A 20728-nucleotide genomic window follows, 5' to 3' on the forward strand; every position below is an offset into this window, starting at 1 on the left:
ATCAGCTTGCCTAATAGTGCAAGATATTAAGCTATTACATTCTGTAACTAATTTATCTTAACCCAAATACCAATGAAAGCCAGCTGGAAAAGCCAATACATCTATGAGAAATCCTTAAAATATATTTAACAAATACAAAAACTATTAGAGAAACAATACATATGGGGGGTCAGGAAGCTTCACAAGCCATATTGCAAGTTACTTAAGCTTCTATATTTGCATTTCCCCCCCACAATGAGACACATTGTTTCTAGTACAATATAGTATAGTACAATATAGTGTATTTGTAGTTATGCTGCATGTCTGAGAACCGATTCAGAAAATAAGTAATAGCAACTTGTCAGTGGAAAGTCAAAATGAACCGATTTCATTAACCCAGTATTTACTGAGATAACCTTTCCCTAAATAAGAATTTTGATTACCTTTGCAGAGAAAAATAAAAACAAATCAGGTTCATGAATTCACTCTACTCTATATTGCAAAGCAGCAGTTACTGGAGGGAGATCTATGCTGTAACTATGGTTTGTTAAAACCAAATACAAACCAAACTGATTTTGAAACCATATCTTCCCCCACCCACTCCCCAAAAAACTGTCACACAGAAAGCAGCTGAAACCAGAATGCTGGATTAGATAAGATTAACTATTTTCCTAAGGCTGCAAACTAAGTACGAGACAAGAGATGATAACAAAGTTGTCGTCGCTCTGAACTAGCTTGGTTTGCTCTCACTGACACCATTACCAGGCAAAATCTGACAGGCATCACCTAGGAAGACAAGGTTCTGATTTCAAAGAAAAATGTAACTGAAGCAGTGGCTGAGAAGAAGAAGAAGATGAAGATGAAGATGAAGAAGAAGAAGAAGAGGAGGAGGAGGAGGAGGAGGGGGGGAGTTTGGATTTGATATCCCGCTTTATCACTACCTGAAGGAGTCTCAAAGCGGCTAACAATCTCCTTTCCCCTCCTCCCCCACAACAGAAACCCTGTGAGGTGGGTGGGGCTAAGAGACTTCAGAGAAGTGTGACTAGCCCAAGGTCACCCAGCAGCTGCATGTGGAGGAGCAGAGACGCGAACCCAGTTCCCCAGATTACGAGTCTACCGCTCTTAACCACTACACCACACTGGCTTTTGTACCAACACAAAAGAGCAAGGCATTTACAGTGAATATTCCCACTCCGCCTGGCAGTCACATTTTCAAGCTAGAAATGTTTGACAGTGAGTATCTGTCTTGTTTGTGGCATGTTCCAAGTACAGTCATCCCTTGGGTTACAGATGCTTCAGGTTGCGTCTTTTCAGATTGTGTCCCGCGCCAAACCCGGAAGTACCTGAACAGGTTACTTCCGGATTTCAGCGCTCACGCATGCACAGAAATCCTAATTAGCGCTTTGTGCATGCGCACCGAATCACGACCCACGCATGCACAGATGCGGCGCTGCGGGTTGCGGACGCTGCGGGTTGCGGACGCTGCAGGTTGCAGACGTGCCTCCACACAGATCACGTTTGCAACCCGAGTGTCCACTGTATCTGATTCAAAGATCCTCCATCACAGAGTTGCAGTGTGTTCAGAAATTTCCATATATGACCCAAGGTTAAATGGCCATCCCAATAGTCAAAAGCCTTCATGGTTTAAGCCTTTTCGGGTCTTCCCCTGAACTATGTACCATTAATATGTATGCTCCTGCAAATTCAGTGAAATCCTGTACTTAATTTAGCATTACACCATTAATCCCAGGGGATCTAGAGAAACAGTGTGCTAAGATAGTCAACATGAAATGAAAAAGAATATATCTAAAATGCCAGTAGAGATTCTTCTCAAAGGATTTATTTTTAAGGTCAGCAAATAATCTGCACTCACTTTAAATTACTTTCAGCGAAGGCCCACTAAAGACAATGGAAGTAGTTCATTTGTGCACTGAAAATGTAAATGTACAGCCAACCAAATAAAAATGGTCACCAACATGAGTTATTAGCCAACTAACATGTCAGCTAGTAACATGAGTTTGACCAAACTACGGGAGGCAGTGGAAGACAGGAGTGCTTGGCGTGCTCTGGTCCATGGGGTAACAAAGGGTTGGACATGACTAAACAACAAATACATGTTCACTCAGGTTAACCCCACTATATTCAGTGAGATTTACACCAAGGTGGTTGTACTTAGGACTGCAGCCTGAAATAATGAAGATGAACTAACAAATAAATGTTTGGGATAAAGAAAGAGCACATCATCTTACTTTCCAAAGCTCAAAACAGATCCTTGAATAATGACCTGAAAAACTCCTGAAATTAGTATTTCCCCCCCCCCCAAGGTCACAACTCAATTAAGGAGTTTCATTGAAATAATTATAAAGCTGATATGTTACATATTACATTTTAATATATTATACTGGTTTTAATATATTTATAGAACATAGATGTTTAGAAGTCATAGGCTTTACTTAAAAAATACATTCAATCAAAAGAACAGGGTACCCTTACCTGAAATTTGCTGTATAATGCACAAATCCAATTGCTCTTCTGGGTTTTGTTTTTCATGGCACATAACCTCTTTCACTGGCCTATTTAAATTGATTTTTTTTCACTACTTAATGAGATAGTGACACAGGGCAAGCATATTCTAATACTAAACCACCAGCGCAAAAACATGGATCATATGCATAATAAAAGTTATGACTGTTATATAATCCATTGATGCTACGCAAAATCTAGGCATGTCGCCTTGCTGAAAAGTTATGGGGATTAATAACTTGATCCTGCCCACGCTCACTCAGATGTTTTCATTTAATTTCGACAAAACATATATCAAATGTGCATAGGGCTTCAAGCTTGGTACAGATTTGCACAACTGTTTTTTTAGGGTGGGCTATAGATGTAGAAAACAGAGTTTTTCTGCTCCATGTATATTAAGCAGACACACAGTAGTTTCGTCACACTCCTAAATTGGCTCCCCTCATCATAGTGGGTTGATCAGTGTCACCAGAGAATGGACCTATATAGCAGGGGGGAGGGCCAGGAAATGAGCTTGAGGCAAAGCAGTTATGTTTTAAATGGCCACTTCTCCTAACCCCTCCTGCTCACTCAGCTCTCACCTCTTTAAATAACCACTTTCCCCTCTTGTTTCCTTTATTCAACCGCCATTTAAAACCCTGCCTTCTCTTTTGCCCCCCCACCCCCCAACCTGACTTCATGCAAATCCAGGATTGTGAAGGGGCACTGCAACTCCTCCAGTGTGGGAGCATATCCTCCAATCAGGACTGTGTGATGACAGCATTACATTTTTATGTATATAGGAAGACATTTAACTTCGAAAACCACCATTACTAATGCACTCTTCCTTACCTCATACGACCAGACACACTGAGTTCCACCAAACCGCCGAACACATCGGCCCACTTCCACATCCTCGTGAGTAGTGTACATTTCTCGAAGGCATTCACCTATATGTGGCACCATCCTCCTAAGAACTTCGCGGCTGAAGATCATCCCAGGTCCTCCCATGCAGAAATTCTCTCCTGGCTCAAGGCCCAGTTTTCCGAGTTCTTCAATATTTCCCAGTCCTGTCTGGCCCAAATAGAGAGGTTTACTGCTGTTCAGCGACCGAAGAAACTCTTCCAATTTTTCCCCTGTAGGAAAAAGAAGGGAGAGGAAATATTGTTTATGCCACACAATCAAGACATTCTGTCTTTCAACATTACAACTATAATCACTTGCTCTAACACAGCAATTACCTCTCTTCTGCTCCAACGAAATGAAAGAATACCAAGGCAAGAGGAAGACAACGATAGTAGGACTTTGAAAAACTTTCTACATGCTACTGGGGCCATGACTGCCTGGCATATTAAGTCAATGTTTATTTAGGGCAGTGGCTTACTCCCTAGAACCAGTAAAATACACTTCTGCTTCCCCCCAGTTGCATCCTCCTACACTGGATTTCAAATTCATGAGCAACCTTTTCAGGATCTGCAGTGGGATAAAGGGAATGGGAAGCCCCATTATGCAAGCAGAACTCTTCTCTGAGTTCTATGGATATAAACTAATTCCCAGATTCAAGAGTTAAGTGGCAAGCTTAAAATACACCAATGTCCGCCATCCACTTTCTCCCCACTTGGTTACTGATGCAACTGTACCCATTTTCCCTTCCTTTGTGACTGTTACCATCATATACACACTGTGAGTTTCTAGGCATTCAAGGGCCATTCAAGTGCCTGGGTGGAAGAAAAGCATACCTAAACTTAAAATAGTTCGGTGATCCATTTGTCCAACTGGATCCAAAATCAATAAAGGGAGGCAAGTAACTACAACAGTGCCACAAGAAGAATATGGAAAAAGTAGAGGAAGAGCCCAAGCAAGCAAAGTTTGAGCATGCACCTCTTTGATAAAATAAAAATACCGACATGGACATATATTTGGAAGACTGAGCACTGTATATGACAGTTTAAAATACTGCAAGTTAAAATAAGGGTCTATAACTATATACTTTCCTTAAAGTAAGTCCTACTAAAATCAATGGAATTTAATTCTAATTGAATATATTGAATTGCAAATTAAATTTAAAATAGAGGGCAATAGTTATATGGATAAATGAACTTTATAAAATCATTTTAAAGGGGAAGGGCCATGAAATGTAGCAGTGTATTAGCTTTACATACATAAGGTCCCAGGTTAAATCTCTGGCACCTCCAGATAGGACTGCAAGTCCATGCAGACAGTACTGAGTTAGATGGTTTGATAAGGCAGCTTCCTACATTCCTCTTTTGATACTGTTACAGGCTACCGCAACATCACTGTTGCAGAGCAGTGTTATAAACTCAGATACTGTATATACACTAGGCACTAAGTGGCTTCTTAAACCAGGGTTACAGTTGCCAAAACGGAATGCCTGGTTGCCATTTTGGGCGAGATGCCTCAAAGGTCATATTTTTCAATACAATATTTTGGTTCCTGAAATTTGGTCTGATTGTGCAGATCAAATAGCATGGGCAGAATTCTACAGGATGTGTTGCTAGTGTGTGAAAACAGTCAAGATCCAAGGATCTCCAGGCATGCACCTCCAGATGGTAGAGATGTTAGGCACCATCCTGGCACCCGGACATCTTCACTTGGTCACAAGTGGCAAATAGCCAGGTGCAGTATGTGCCTAGCAACCTGGCAAATTTCAAAAGCTGCTGCAGAGTCCAATGTTCCATATCAAATTATTATTTTTAACATTTTTAAAAAGTTTAGCCTTGGTGTAGAAAGCAATTTGAATCATCAATAAGTACATGTTCCCCTGCACTTCCACAGCTGAATATGTTAACTTGAAAACTGACACTTGTAAGGAAGGCCATTTCATATAAGGAAACACTGTGTGTTTGTTTGTTTGTTTGTTTGTATGTATGTATGTATATAAAGAGAGATTATCACAATGCACACATTAAATGCTTTTTATTCTTTTTGCAGTGTAACTCAAATTGATCCACTTCATTACCAATTTTCACAGTCTCTTAACATCACTGGTAATATTGACCATTATTTGCTACATAATAACAGAGTGAGAACCTTAGCCATACTCAGAACATACCCAATGAAATCAATAGACTTGAGTTTCTTAAGGAAGTACTGCAAAACCTTTACTACTACTTTAAAATTTCTCCACTCAAGCACATACTCTCTGGATTTACAGTAATAAAACATATATACTGTCAGTAGCCCAAAGCTAGCTGAAGTCAAAGGACGTGCATTCCCATTTGCAACAAGCAACCCATCCATCCACTTCAACCGAGCTCAGGTAAGCATCCTAATGCACGTGGAGATGTGCATCTGGAAGTACATCAGCAATGTGCACAAAGGAAGGGTACTTATGCATGCAGATTCTGTCCTGATGAATCTGTATAAAGGTTTTCCACAATGCCCTGCTGCAAACCCAGACCAGGAATGTGACAAGCTGCCTATCTCTATTAAGAGCTGAAGAGGGGGACAACAACAAAAATGCACTGAATTAAGCAACAAAATAACATATACTTTTAAAAAAAATTACTTTTATATTTCTTACGAGGGAAAAAATATTTAAAGTCATTAAAGAACCGAAGTGTTTGCATTCCAGTTCCTAAGTTAAAAAGGACAGCGGTGGATAACCAACATGTAATGCTACCTGTATACTTACAAAGGGTAAGATGAGGATGGACTGCCACCCTTAGGTTGCAAAGCTGAGTGATGCAAGAAATTCAACTATAGCATACTAAAAAGCAACAACGTTTAATTCCTATCAACCCTAAATTAACATCTCCCTAGCATTTTATTTCACACCATGTAAACTAGTTTGTTTGTTTATCTCCCACCTTTTTTCCCTGACGGGGAACAATGATGTTTGGACAACATTTGACAGGTTTCAGCACCTTTTTGTTAACTTGTGATTAACTCTAATGTTAAAGTTCCACTAGGTTCTATGTGCTTTACTACCAGTAAATGAGCATAGGGTTGCAGCCCAAGACATATTGAACTGTGATTGTGTTCCTAGAAGGCTATATTCCCAGTTGATCATAAAGATCACAAAGGGGCATAGTTGAGCAAAAAGATGCCTTGGATCCATAACTGATATTGATATTCCTTGAAAAGTCTTCAGACCAGTCAATTCCTTTTGCCTTGTAACTTAAAGAAAGTTCCAACTAAAGAACAACACTGGTAACCAGTGCAACTGATAACATCTGGATGATCACACTTTGACCATTTGCTGTCTCTGCAACGCATAAACAGTTACTTAAGTGAAACTAAGAACTTTTTAACCACATCAGAGACTGAAGTGAATGCTTCAATCTTATTTCTAAGAGGAAATGTTATCAACATTCATTACTACTTATGGATGGAGGAAACTGATTATTATGCTGACAAGGACATTACTTCTGAAACACATACTCCTTCCTGCAATGCCCACAGATGTACAGACACCAGGATCTCAACATGTCAGTCGCACAACATGCCAAGTTATCTTGAAAGTCCAGTATTTGTTGTTAATGACATTAAAGAAATGTTTACATGTGGCTGAGTACAAAAATATTGCCTATGCTTTCTAAATCTAAAAAAGAGAGAATAGATTATGTATGGATGAGGCATCATATTCTTGTTTTACACCCAGTTATTGGCATGAATTATTCCTTGCACTTTCAACCTCTTGCCTTGTTAACTTCTCTTCCCTTCAGCCTGTCACAACAATGTATATGCCTCCTACAACTTTCTCTGTCAACTTCCAGCTCCACCTTGCAAAACTTTCTGAGACAATAAACTGGTTTGTCTTTATACTAACGCACTGGATTCCAGCTGTTCTGCTGGAACTGATCACAAACCTGCAAATCTTTAACAAGCTGCAAACATAAAAGCTTTCATGCAATTAAATACCACATCAGACTGTGTATACTGCTAGGAAGAAATCCAACTCATCCACCTTCTACCAGTATAACTTTTATAAATAGTCAAATAATAATACTGTACACAACAAAATAGTCCTAAAACTTCCTGGTTGTTGCCACAGGTCTCGCATCACACTTTCAAGCAAGTCACAATTTCTGTGACTACAGTACTTCAGAACATTTACTGAGAACATCACTGCTCTTGATAATATGTTAATGCAGGTAAAACTCCAAATTAGTAGAAATAATAAGTGAATGTGTGCATTTCTATCAATTAAGGCCAGAGGGAAGACTGGGTTTGTTTGTTTGTTTTCATCCCACACTGCAGGTGACTTAAAATTCTTCCACAAGATGGGCTCTTGGCCAGAGGGAAAACAGAGCCTAAAACTCTGACAAACACTGACAGGTCTAAGCAAAGTCCTGGAGTTTGGAAGGTGGGGCAGGGACCTGCATAGGCAGGTGTGTGCTCAACAAAACCACTAGGAATCCAGCCATGCTGCCACACTCACTTCTATTTTTAAAAAGGATCAATAAATGGCAAAACTTTCCAAGTTATTTATTGCAGGTAGGATGCAGCAGAAAGCTACCCAAAGCACCTGAAATTCAAACCAACTTGTTGAAACCTGATGCAACAAACTCGGCTTTGCAAAAAAATACATCTCAATGTGTTCCTTTTTGACAACTCTGCAAGGTAAGCCAACCAGAGAAAGGGCCTGAATAGGATAGGTGCTACACTTGATCACTTGTAGGTTGCAGCAGAAGTGCCAGCTTGGCCCTGCATCCGTGGGTGCCCAGGGCCGTGGGTGTCATGCAGTGTGCATGGCCCTGGCACTGAAATTTGCCCAACCCCTTCATGGGGAATTTGGTGGGTGCTTGGGCACCCAGAGTGCTGGCACCTATGGGCTGCAGCACAATCCTATTCATGTTTGCTCAGAAACACTGAGGTCAGTGAGGCACATCACTGCCCTAATGCTCAGGATTGCAAGACACGTGTAGGACGCCGCTCCAGAACAACTCCTAAAATGAGTGGCATCGAGTCTCCACTCTAGCACGCCCAGAAGGCCTGGTGGTCTACAGTTTCACACGTGCAGGCATCTACCAAGACTTCCTCAGTGGTGCGCCCATGCACTCTGCCCATGCTCAGGTCTGCCTTGTTTCACCATACTTTATATGGTTGTTCAGAGCTTAAAAACCCAGGGAACGTCAGCAGCAGGTCCCTGGGCTCAGCCCTTCAGCCCCACTGTCCATCCATAGGGCTGCCATACGTTCAGATGCACACATAAAACAGCTTGAGCATCATTTAGCAGGCCAAATGACAAATCTACTTCACACTTGCTCCAAAGAACATACAACTTGCATTACAAATTTCATGTTCATAAAAATATGGGGCAGCCATATGTCTAGATTTTCAAAGACATCACCGAGATTTCAAAGGCGGAATTGACTTTGGGGGTGGGGGGATTTCTGAAGTCAATGAAAAATCATTATTATTAATTTTTGGTGGAAGCTCAGCAACTTTTGGACTTTGTCTTTTTAAAAAACTCAACAACTTTTGGGGGTTTCCTTTAAAAAGCAGCTCATCAACTTCGGGTCTTCCTAGAAAAACAACTCAACAACTATACGGCGACCCTACCCATCCCTCCCCTTTTCACCTTTGATGTAGACGTCGTCGTCGGCGCGCATGAACCACTCGTAGGCGTCCAGGTAGTGGTCGTGCATGTACTTGAGCATCATGAAGGATTTCTTCTGCGGCGGGTACGAGTCGTCCACTCCGGGCAAGGCGACCACGGGCAGCGGCCGTTCCCCCCTCGAGGCGACCGGAGGCACTGAGCCTTCGCTGGAGAAGAACTCCACCCGGCCGGGGATGGAGGCGGCCCACGTCCGCTGCGCCGCCAGCGCGCGGCTGCCCAGGTACTTCTGCGCGGTCATCACCCCGACGTAGAGGAAGCGGCCGCTGGGCGCGCAGCCCGGCGCGCCCGCATAGTCCCCGCTGCCGTTGTGGCTGCTGCTGCCGTGGCGCCCGGCGCCTTCTTCCTCCTCTTCTTCCTCCTCCTCCTCCGCCTCCGGAGGCGGCGGCGGCGACGGGTCTCCTTCTCCGGCGGCTGCCACGGCGAAAGCGGGCGTGGGCTCTCCCTCCGCGAGCGGCGGTTCCCGCCTCTGGTTCTCCCCTTCAGCAGCCTCAGGGCGCAGCTGCCTCTTGTCCCCGGGAAAAGCAGCCGCGCGGCCGTAGAAAGCGCAGAGGCGGCCGCCGACAACGCCGACGCCCGCCCCGGCGGAACTCACGCCGCCGCCGCCGCCGCCTCCTCCTCCTCCGCCTCGCCTTTTCCTTTCGCTCAGCTCGGCCACTTTGGGGGCGACGAGCCACGAGGCGACGGTGAAGCCCAGCACCAGCCCCAGCGCCACGCTGAGCCACGGGCGCCGGGAGCGCGCCGCCATGGTGCTGGGCGTCCCTCCCGCCCGCCGAGCTGAGGGTCCCGCTGCTGCTGCCGCCGCCGCCTCCTCGCCGTCACCACAGAGTCCGCTTCTCGGCGCGCAGCTGAGGCAGAGGAGGACGAGGCGGGCGGCTCCGAGCGAAAACTTCTCTCCCGCCGCCGGCGCCGCGGAGGCACACGTCGGGCTTCGCTGGCGGCGGCGGCGGCGGCACCTGGTCGGCGCCGGCCACTCCCACGGCCCGGCCTCCTCCGAGAAAGGGCGGCAGAAGAAGAAGAAGCAGCCAGCGAGCGAGCGGCCGCTGCTGCTGCTGTTGCTGCTGCTGGAGCCGGGCAGGGAGGCCGGCGCCGCCGCCGCTCGCGCCGCCTAGCTCTGCGCTGCCGGCCGTGGATTCCGAGCGCCTCCCTCAGGAAGGAGCGGCTACAGCCAGCGCCACTCCCACGGTGGGAGGGGGGGTGTTGCTGCTACACGAGACTCCTCCGCAACGGCCTCTCCGCAAGGGAGCCGCTTCTTTCCCTCGGAATGCCCAGGGCTGCCATACGTCCGGGTTTTCCGGGATTGCTGTTATTATATTTCATTATTTCATTATTTATATATATATATATTTATAGAGAGAGAGAGAGTTTCTATTGAGTTTTCCATTTTCACGTCTCACACCACAAACATTTCCCATCATATTCTCTATATTCAATTTCTTCCCTCCTCCTCCTTCCAAGGTTCATTTCATCCCCAATAGTTATAGTTATAATCCTTGGGTTGCCATCTGATTTCATTCTGCTCCAAATTTGATTTTAAGCTGAATTTTAATCGATTGTTTGATTTATATTTTTAATGTATCATACTTGATGTTAGCTGCCCTGAGCCCGGTTCTGGCCCTGGAGGGCGGGGTATAAATAAAATTTATTATTACTATCATTTTTATTATTATCTCTCATTTCTGCATATTTTAACTATAGCCATTCTTTATTAGTCCTCCACTCTTGCAACACCCACAAATGTCACTTGGACTGTCAATTTTGTCTCATTCTGCCCGTGTTTTCACCTGTGTGCTATGATTTTTCATATACTGTAATGTACAGTGGTACCTCTAGTTACGAACGCTTCTGGTTACGAACTCCACTAACCCGGAAGTAGGTGCTCCTGGTTGCAAACTTTGCCCCAGGATGTGAACGGAAATTGCACGCCAGAGGAGCACGCGCAGCGGGAGGCCCCATCAGCAAGTAGACCGGCAAAAATATATAGGTCAAAGTTGCATATGTGTTAGAAGTGAGAAGGAATAGCAAGGGTCAGCAAACTTTTTCAGCAGGGGGCCAGTCCACTGTCCCTCAGACCTTGTGGGGGGCCGGACTGTATTTGGGGGGGGGGATGAACTAATTCCTATGCCTCACAAATAAACCAGAGATGCATTTGAAATAAAAGGACACATTCTACTCATGTAAAAACACCAGGCAGATTCCTGGACCGTCCACGGGCCGGATTTAGAAGGCGATTGGGCCGCATCCGACCCCCGGGCCTTAGTTTGGGGACCCTGGTGTTGGCCAATCAAATCAAACAAACAAAAAACCTTAACTCCTCCCCCCCGGCCGCCCCCAAAAAGAAACCAAACAAAAGCTCAACAACTTTTCTGTCCAGATTTTCACTTTTTAAAATATGGCAACTCCATCAACTTTTAAAACCAACTTGAAAGAAGGAGGGAGGGCTGCTGCATTCCCTGACAGCATAGAGAGAGAAAATATGGGTATTGAGGCCTCAGAAAGCACTTGGGAATGACTCCCACTGAACTCAGTGTTGCTTACTCCTGAGTAGGCACAAGACAGCGCTGTGGGAATTATTTAGGGTTGCCATACATTCACGAAATCCCGGACATGTCCTCCAATTGGGGTCTATATCTGGGGGTATTTTTACCTTTTATAGCAATTGTTTGGGGGGGGGGTTGGGTTTGGGTTGTGACAAGGGTGCTGGCAGCTTGGGTTTGGTGGCTGGCCAGGGGGTAAGCAGGTGCCCAAAACAAGCTCAACTACTTTATGGGTGATTGCTGGATTTTTACCTCTTGAAATGTGGCAACCCTGTTTTGGGGAGCACAGGTGGTATGCACTGCTGTCTTCTGCACATATCTACATTAGAAATGTATCCCAACATTTTTCTGAGTCCTTCCCAGCTCGACCTGGGATTGAAGCTGGAAGAGAAGCTGCTTAAGGAAAGGTAATCTCATGCTTCTCTGGGCAGAAGGGACAATTGACTATGAAACAGATCGTGACTGTAGTGATGATTACAGTATACGCCTTATGAGTAAATGGCCAGCATTTACTTTAGGTTTAATTGGGGCCAAGGGACAACACCAGATCCTGTTTTCAAAGCAAGGATCAGTCCTGGGACATGCAACATAGTAACGGGGGACTTCTGAATATAGCCATGGAGTCACCACAGGCATCGGGGAAAGGGTCAGGAAGACACATCAGCCGGTCCACACATGCCAGGGAATTGGAGGAAAGAGCTTCTAGGGGAGAAGCTGTGGCTTCCCAACAGCTTGAGGCTTTGCCACTCTCCTTTTTTAAACCCAACCACTGTGTGGTTTCGCAGAGCAAAGAAGGAGAGGGCATAAACACTTGCAGCCCCGTAGCATGTTAGCCAACCAAAAATAAAAAGCATACTATGGCATTTAGAGGCACTGCGGGCATGTGCAATGTTGCAGTGACAATGTTGTGTGTGTGTGTGTGTGTGGAAATGCTACTCTTGCACTGGCACCTTTGAGGTGGGACAGGAGATAAACGGTGCTTGCCTATACTTTCATAGGAGAGAGTGGGGAAACAATACTACCTCTGGGGATTGGGAACAGTGGAAGGAAGAAGTATTGGACCAGTACGACTGTCTCCAAATCAGCAGACAGAGGGTCACTGGATAATACTAACAGCACTGCAGACTTCAGGACAGCAAGGGGAAAGAGACAGCGTTTGGGCAATTGAATTTATTAGGTTGTTTTATGCTTCCTATAAAATGAAACTGTCAAATGAAACTGTGGAAAAGGCTGGAGGGCAACAGGAGGGTGTGTAGGGGGCAGAGAACTGTAATATTTCCATCTCACCAGGCACTAAAATTACTGAGCAGCGATTGTACAAACAGTATGCAGTAAAGCCTATCCAAAAAAAAATGCATAAGATGCACATGAGCCTGAATGTTGCATGCCTGTGCCATGTTCACTCTCCCTCTGGCATTGTTTTAGGGATGGACGAAGTGGAAGCTCAAGACACTCACACACAGAATTGTAGAGCTGGAAGGGACCCCAAGCATAATCTCTCCAACCCTCTGCAATGTCTGAATCTCAGCTAAAGTATCCATGGCAGATGGCCATCCAACCTCTGCTTAAAAACCTCCAAGGAAGGAAAATCCACAATCTCCCGAGGGAGATGGTTCCACTGCTGAACAGCTCTTACTGCCAGAAAAGTTATTCCTGATGTTTAGTCGGAATCTCCTTTCTTGTAACTTGAAGCCATTGGTCCTACCGTCCAGAGCAGGAGAAAACAAGCTTGCTCCATCTTCCATGCGGTAGCCCTTGAGATATTTGAAGATGGTTGTCATACAGTATCTCCTCTCAATCTCCCTTTCTCCAGGCTAAATTTACTCAGCTCTTTCAACCTTTCCTCATAAGTCTTGGTTAGTAATTGAGAGCAATTTCTTAGCCTGTGGTTTCATACATATTGTTACATCCCAATATCCAAGCAGTGCAAGATTTCAGCGGTTCCAGACACTTATCAGGGTTTGGGTTCTTGGAAAGAGGGACAGGAGAGACCGTGGTGTTTTTATGATATATATATATATTTACACATATATACAACCTATGCCTAAGATGGAGGGGCTCACAGCACGGACACTCCAAAATGCCTTCTCCCATAGTCACAGCCTTGGAATCAAACACCTCTCTCCCTCTCTGATTATGTTATTGTTATTTATTGTTTGTAAGCCACTTGGGGATTCCTTCAAATAAAGAGTGGCATAATCAAATCTCTCAGCTTCTGCCTGCAGCTTGCTTCCAGCTCAGCTTACACACAACGCCTGGCTATTGTCATTCTACCTACCAGCCAGGTGCATAGCTGCCAAGTTCCGGCCTGAGAAATAAGGGACTGGACCGGAAGTAGCAGACCGGAAGTAGCGCTGCGGCCATTTTGGAACTGGGCGGAGCATGCTCAGAAGCTACTTTTGATGCTGCTCTGCCCTGTTCCAAAATGGCCGCCACACCAGAAGTCATGCTACAGCCATTTTGGAACTGGGCAAAGCAGCATCAAAAGTCGCTTCTGAGCATGCTCCGCCCAGTTCCAAAATGGCCGCTGTGCCAGAATAAACTGGGGAAAAACAAAAAAATCCGTTTTTTCGGATGGGAACAGCTGGAAAAAAAGGGGGTTTCCCGGGGAATACGGGAGACTTGGCAGCTATGGCCAGGGGATGGGAAGAAGAGCCACCCATTTTTCCTCTGGCACAGAGCAACTTCTTTTGTTAATCTAATGATGGTACTTAGGCAGCACCTACGTCCATTATCCCAATAAGAAACTTGCTTGGCTAGGACAATGGAAACCTCCATTAGATTTTAAAACCTTGCTGGATTCAGGACCCCAGAAATTATAAAGGGCTCAGGGATCAGACAAACTAATTCCCACCCAGCCCAAACTCACAACATGATAGCAAAAGGAGGAAGAGGTTCTAACCTTGCAGGAGTATATAAGAAATGGGTTATCAGCTATCTCCATCCTCTGGGATTTCTTGCCAGAATTAAGTAGTAGAACAATAGTATTGAAGTCTGAAAAAAGATCCAATGTTCCTTATCTATTTCTCTGTGACATATACAGTCTAAGTGTGAAACATGATTCGAAAGCCAGATTCCAGCACTCCAGTGGAAACAAGAGGAATTACCGACAAAGGAAGAATGGCAATTGAAACTAATGGAGTATGCAGAACTGGCCAAAATGACGGGAAGAATCCGAGAACAGCGGGACCAAAAGTTCATCAAGGACTAGACCAAATTTGTGAATTATTTGAAAGACAATTGTATTCAATCAAATACATTGGTAGGATCGCAAGAAGCTTTGTAAGGAAAGGTACAAAAACCACTGCAGATAAGAATAGGAATGTATGCCGTTTTAATGTTTTTGATTTTAAAGCAATGGTTAAATAGTGAAAATGCAGAAAATTGAAATGAAAGATAGAAAATCATAAGGAAGGTTTGAAGGAAGTCAGGGCCCTAAAAAGCCAAAATGTGTAATATAAGAGGAGACATTGCAATGGAAAGTATTTTTGTAAAACTACGGTAATAAAAATGATATGGGAAAAAAAGAAAGCCAGATTCCAGCACTTCAAAAATATCCATTAACTGGAAGGAGGAAAGGGAGAATTTGGTTTTCTCCAACACCTTATGCCATCCCTGAGTTTTGGTGGCATAGCCTAGCTTTGGACTACTTGCTAGCAGACAAAATAGACATGAGCCTAACCCACAACTGATTTCCAAGTACAATTAACAGTGGCACAGTTAGGTAATTTGGGAATCTGGAATTAATAGTCCCATGCTCTCCCCTTTAGATGGTAATAATAAATATATATATTTATATATATATATCCCACCATTCCCAGTTCAGAAACCAGGGCTCAGAGTGGCTGACAACAAATTTAAAACACTTAATTGTAATACAACATAAAAGCAGCATAAAACACAGTATAAAAGCATGAATAACAATAAAATTCAAAGTTCAAAAATCAGGTTGGGGAACCATTACGATCTTAAGCAATTAATTTTCCATCGTTAAAGTGCCAGTCATAAAGTCGTCTGTGTTATTTTCCAGCAAAGGTACATGAAACTCATTTGTGTGGACACTCTTTAAAAAGACAAAACTTCCTTCAATAGTGGCATGGTTAGTTTGTGTCTTCGAGGTGCACTAAAGGGGCGAAATAGGCAGACAGACCCAGGGTGTCACAAAGTTACTTCAGGGGAGAGGCAAGCTTTTACAGTAGGGGATTTCTAGTGGTTGAACCCCTTACACTGAGGACACAAGGGATAGTCTCATTTATAGCCCAGAGTTTAAAAGGATACCTGGTCACGTTTATGCTGGAAGAGGACTCTCTTTTATTTTAAAAACCCACGAGTGCTAGAGGGTTTAAAGAAAGGCTGGAGGGATAAGTGGGAGGTTTGATTTACCTCAGAAATCCCTGTTAGTTCTTTTAATAATTGAGAGGTCGAAGTTATAAGACGAAAGGAAGGGACCTTCGTCGCAACCCTCACCTGCTCAGCTTGCCCTAGCTGATGAATCACATGCCTCCTTCCCAACCTAGCGAGCAAGTGAACTAGGCTGCAATCCCTGGCCAGCCTTCGCTTCCTGGAGTGCCCCGCTTGCTGTTCCCTATGTCTTAGGACCCACCGTGTTCATAGGGACAGGGGCCTCTCTGGCTCTGGCCAGGGGTCCCGCTGCTCAGCTTCCTGTGCACTAGCCCCCCGCAATATTTGGCAGCGACAACCCTGTGTGTCAGTGCATTCCACAAAACGAGCCTTTGGCACCCTAACCCGCGGTCATGAACTGGCAGGATTTCAGAGAGTAGGAAGAGGATCCAGGCGAGGGGTGCAGCTGGGAATGTGTCACACAGAGCAAGCTGGGTATGGGGAGGAAGAGGTTGTTGTAGACCAGGCATGTCCAACAGGTAGATTGTGATCTACCGGTAGATCACTGGACATCTGTGGTAGATCACTGGTAGATCAGTGCCCCCCCAAAGAAGCTAAAAAACTTCGGCTCCCCTAAAAAAGCTCAACATCTTTGCCCTGCACCCCTAAAATGACCTGAACCACCAAAAACAGGGCTTTCCTTCCTAAAAAAAAGCTCAATGTAGTTTTCCTCTTCCCTAAAGAAGCTCAACAACTTTTACATGAACCCCCCAAAACAGGGCTTCCTTCCTAAAAAAAAGCTCAACAACTTTGACCTGAACCTCCCAAAAGGGGGTAGATCACTGCCAGTTGTTAACTCTGTGAGTAGATCACAGTCTCTTGGAAGTTGGCTACCCCTGTTGTAGGCAATACTCACAGGGTGACCGAGGATGATGAGGGGGTGGGGATCAGTGCACAGGAAGCAGGGCAGCAGGGCCCACCAGCAGAGCCTGAGGGGCCCCTGTCTCAGTGAAAACAGCAGACTCTGAGGCATAGGGAGGAGAGGGCAAGGCACTCCAGGGTAGAATCTACACACATATAAAAAAACACTGCGGAAATGCTTTTTTAAAAAAATGTTTTGAAAAATCCAGTACATTGAAATTGCCATAGCTAGCGTCGCATTTGTATATTGCACTTAACAACACACTTGAAATGTTTTCTTTGCAGCTGAATAGCTGAGTCCTAAGAGGCAGAGGCAGGCAAGGGCCCACTAGCTGGCCAGGCGGGGCTTGCTAGCTCTGGAAGGAGGTGTGTGATTCCTCAGCTGGAGTAAGCTGGGAGCAGGTGTGGGTCATTTGCCTCATCAAGCCCAGATGCTGCAATCAGCATGCAGAGCAAGAGCTGAGCTGCTATGTCTGCTCAACTACCCATGTTGATGGACTTCAGCTTGGCTGCTCCAAGATCTCCGTGGGACTGTGTTTCAGTTTGGACTTTGGACATGGAGCCTGGGCTGGAGACTTGACGTACCGACTTGCTGCCAGGTAAGCCAGGTTTTCAGGGCATGAGGGGACCAATTACGGCCCCATTCTGAGGTTCGTTCCTCCCTGTGGTGTTAAAATCATAGAGGGGGGGAATGTGGGCAAGCCTGCTCACTCTGCTCCTCCATCACATTCCTAGCCGTCATCATCCACAAGTTGGAAGGCGACTCTCTGTAGCAGGTAGCCTCCTTCTATACAGGTAGGCTGCTTGCTCATTTTCGAACCCTGGTTTTCAGGCAAGCTCCCCCACTGCAGACAGTTGCCCCCTAGCTCACTGAGGATAACTGAGAAGGGGATGGAAGTGGGTGAGTGTGCATGTCCAATTCCTCTTTCATATTATTAATGCCAAGCGGAGAGGGTGGGGGGGAAGAACATGACTTGGAGCAATCAGGTGAAGACTGATACTGTGATTGATACTACCTGTGAATCTATCACCAACGGTATTTTAGGTAGCTGTGATTCTGATACCGCACCTGATATTTAAGGGGAACGCCACCCTATCCAGAACAGGCACAATAAATTGCATGGAACAGACTTTCTAGTCTTAAGGGGAAAAGGGGGTGGGTGGATCAATAATTGTGAATAGCTGCTTGTTGTTTCTTTTACAACAAACCTGGAATGCCTGTCCCAAGTCACTGGTATTAAAGTTTGGATTGCAGCCCTAGTAAATATTCATAATTTAATAAATGCCTGTGGAAAAGTATCTCATTGGCAACTCTTGAGTAGATTGTTCAGGGCTGCATCCTTCAATGAATGTTTCTGCATCCTTCAATGAATGTTTCATTTTCTAAAGTACCATCCACTTTGATTAAGTACAGCTAAAGAAATCAGTTGTTCTGATTGCATTTCCGGCCCATAGAATAGATTGCAAACATTAATAACACAACAGCCTGTGATATCTGGAGATGGCAAACTTGTATGCCAGGTTTTTCTGCATGTTTTGTGGGTTTGGAGAAGATAAGGATGGACACATCCTGCTTTGTGTGTTAGTAGTAATATTATTCTTTATTCTGTACTGCCCTTCAAGGATCACAGGGCAGTTTGTAATATAAAAACACAAAATACATAACATAGTAACAAACAAAAACACACAGCCCCCACACACAGTTTAAAAGGCCATAGACTCTTTAATTAGCCAAACTAGGTGTTTCACATCCAATTTTCTGCAGCTTTTAAAAAATGCACATTCAAATTATATGTGTTTTCTTCTAAAAAGCACATTTGTATGTATTCCCCCTCTAAAATAAACATTTTCCTATGCCTCCCCCCTAAATTATGCCTTTGCCTATAAAATACAAATTTTGTACACTTAAAAAAACTGCATTGAAAAATTCAGAGAAGACTGCAATCAAATTTGTATACAAGTTCAGGGACTGCAAATTAAGCCAGTTTGCTTTAAAATGCAGATTGAGTAAAATTCTCAACCATCCCTTCACAGTAGAACAATAGACACAGCCTAAAGTGTAATTGCACCACCTTGTGAAGCAATAATGTGGTTGCAGTGGCATTTTCTGGATCCATTTAGGCTCGTCCTCTTTCTCAGCACAGGCATTCTTATTTATAAAGGTAGGGAATCATTTTAATAGGAAGACATCTCAAGCCGCTGTATTGCTATATTTCATGAGATTAGTTACTGGACATTCCATTAGAGTACAATAAAGCATTAACTTGTGTCCCCATGCCTTCTTGTGTAATTTAGCCAGCACAAATTGACATTAAAAAGCTCTTAGGAGCTGGGATTTCTTCCAGCAAGAGTCTTCTCTCTTTGGCAAAATAAAAAAGCCCTTACTTGGGGGCTCTAGGCCAAGAATATTTTTAAATGTTGAAATAAACCAAATACTCCACACACATGGGAACATCTCTGGGGAGAAACAAAAAGGGCATAGATCTTTTGTAATGCTTTCATAAATGAATGCATTTATTGTTGTGCACTGAGTGTTATTTCAACACACACCCCTGGGGGTTGAATTCTTGCCATAAGATTGGCTGGGGTTTCTTGTGAGGTGGTTACACTGTCATAAGCAAACCTGATTTTAGAACTGTTGATTCCTAATTTCATTGTAAAACAGGCACATATAATTAATGTTACAGGCAGAAGGTTTATGTCTCTTTCACTGCCCATTCATTCCTCCAGTCTTACCAACTCCTTTGCCTAAGCACTGAATGTTGGCAGACATATGTTCTCACTGCTGTCCAGATCTGGATCTGTGACTGAGCCAGGGCTGATTTTCAGCCAAGGGGTGAGCTATGAAACTTGTTTTAATACCAGAGCTCAGCTCTGGAACATGCGATGTAATAAAGATAATTCCCAGGACTGGAGGAAAGGACTCTAAAACAGAGCGGTTGACTTACAGGATCCTCTCATTTTAAAAACGGAAGGTAGAGCCACAGTGTCACCTGTTTAGAGTAAGGTTACCAGATGTCCCCATTTCCCGGGATAGTCCCCGGCTTTACAAATCAGTCCCCTGACAAAATCCATCTATTTAGTAGGAAGTTGAAAAGTGTCCCCGGATTCATTGAAAAAAATCTGGTAATCTGAGTTTAGAGACAATGCTTCCTCTCGTTCCTCGCTGTTCCTTTTATTCCTTAGCCTCTAGGAACATACAAAGTCCATTTTCAATCACTCTAGAAAGGAGAGATGTACACCTCAAAATTCAGGAGTCAGTAAAAGATGACAGCTTCTTGGTTGCAGGTCTTCTCTAGTAACTATCAGTATTGGGTTGGGAGGGGAAGGGAAGGGAAGGGAAGGAGTTAGAATAAGATCAGCAGAGAAAGGAAAGCCAGGGGTTGGAGGTCTCTGGTCTTCTTGATGTCTTGATGCCCATCAACTCCAAGCTCTAGCCATCACGGGCAATGATCGGGGAAGATGCGAGTTGTAGTTCAACAACATCTGGAGAGGCATAGGTTCTATAACCCTGATCTAAGCCCCAAACTCCTCCTAATGCTCCAATAATGCAGTTTAGCCCAATACCCAAGTCAAATTTTTTTGTATGCTCCACACAGTGCCCTTCCATTGGACGTGGAAGGTATTACTACAAAAATAAATAAATTGGAAAATTACAGTCTGGTTGAGTGTAGTTGGAAGGGAAGCAATGAGATCCTATATCCTGAAAGAGTGTCTTCACCCCCACTATTTGCCCCAGACAATGAGATCCAGCTCCAAGGGCCTTCTTGGGGTTCCCTCATTGCAAGAAGTGAAGTTACAGGGGAGCAGGCAGAGGGCCTTATTTGTAGCCGTGCCCTCCCTGTGAAATGCCATCCCATCAGAT

General features: G+C 44.3%; 1 protein-coding gene across 1 annotated transcript in view; it reads right to left on the minus strand.

Annotated features, from left to right (window-relative positions):
• Positions 1-9994, minus strand: part of CHSY3 (chondroitin sulfate synthase 3) — an 84700-nt gene extending 74706 nt beyond the window's left edge. Inside the window, exons 1-2 of the mRNA XM_035100028.3 lie at positions 9029-9994; positions 3334-3617 (exon numbers count right to left, since the gene is read on the minus strand). Coding sequence (XP_034955919.2) covers positions 3334-3617; positions 9029-9812 — 1068 coding nt within the window. The 5' untranslated portion in view covers positions 9813-9994. The remainder of the gene's footprint in view (positions 1-3333; positions 3618-9028) is intronic.
• Positions 9995-20728: the final 10734 nt, after the last annotated feature.

The sequence above is a fragment of the Zootoca vivipara genome, chromosome 10 (genome assembly GCF_965207765.1).
Source record: "Zootoca vivipara chromosome 10, rZooViv2.hap1.1, whole genome shotgun sequence".
Lineage (NCBI taxonomy): Eukaryota > Metazoa > Chordata > Lepidosauria > Squamata > Lacertidae > Zootoca > Zootoca vivipara.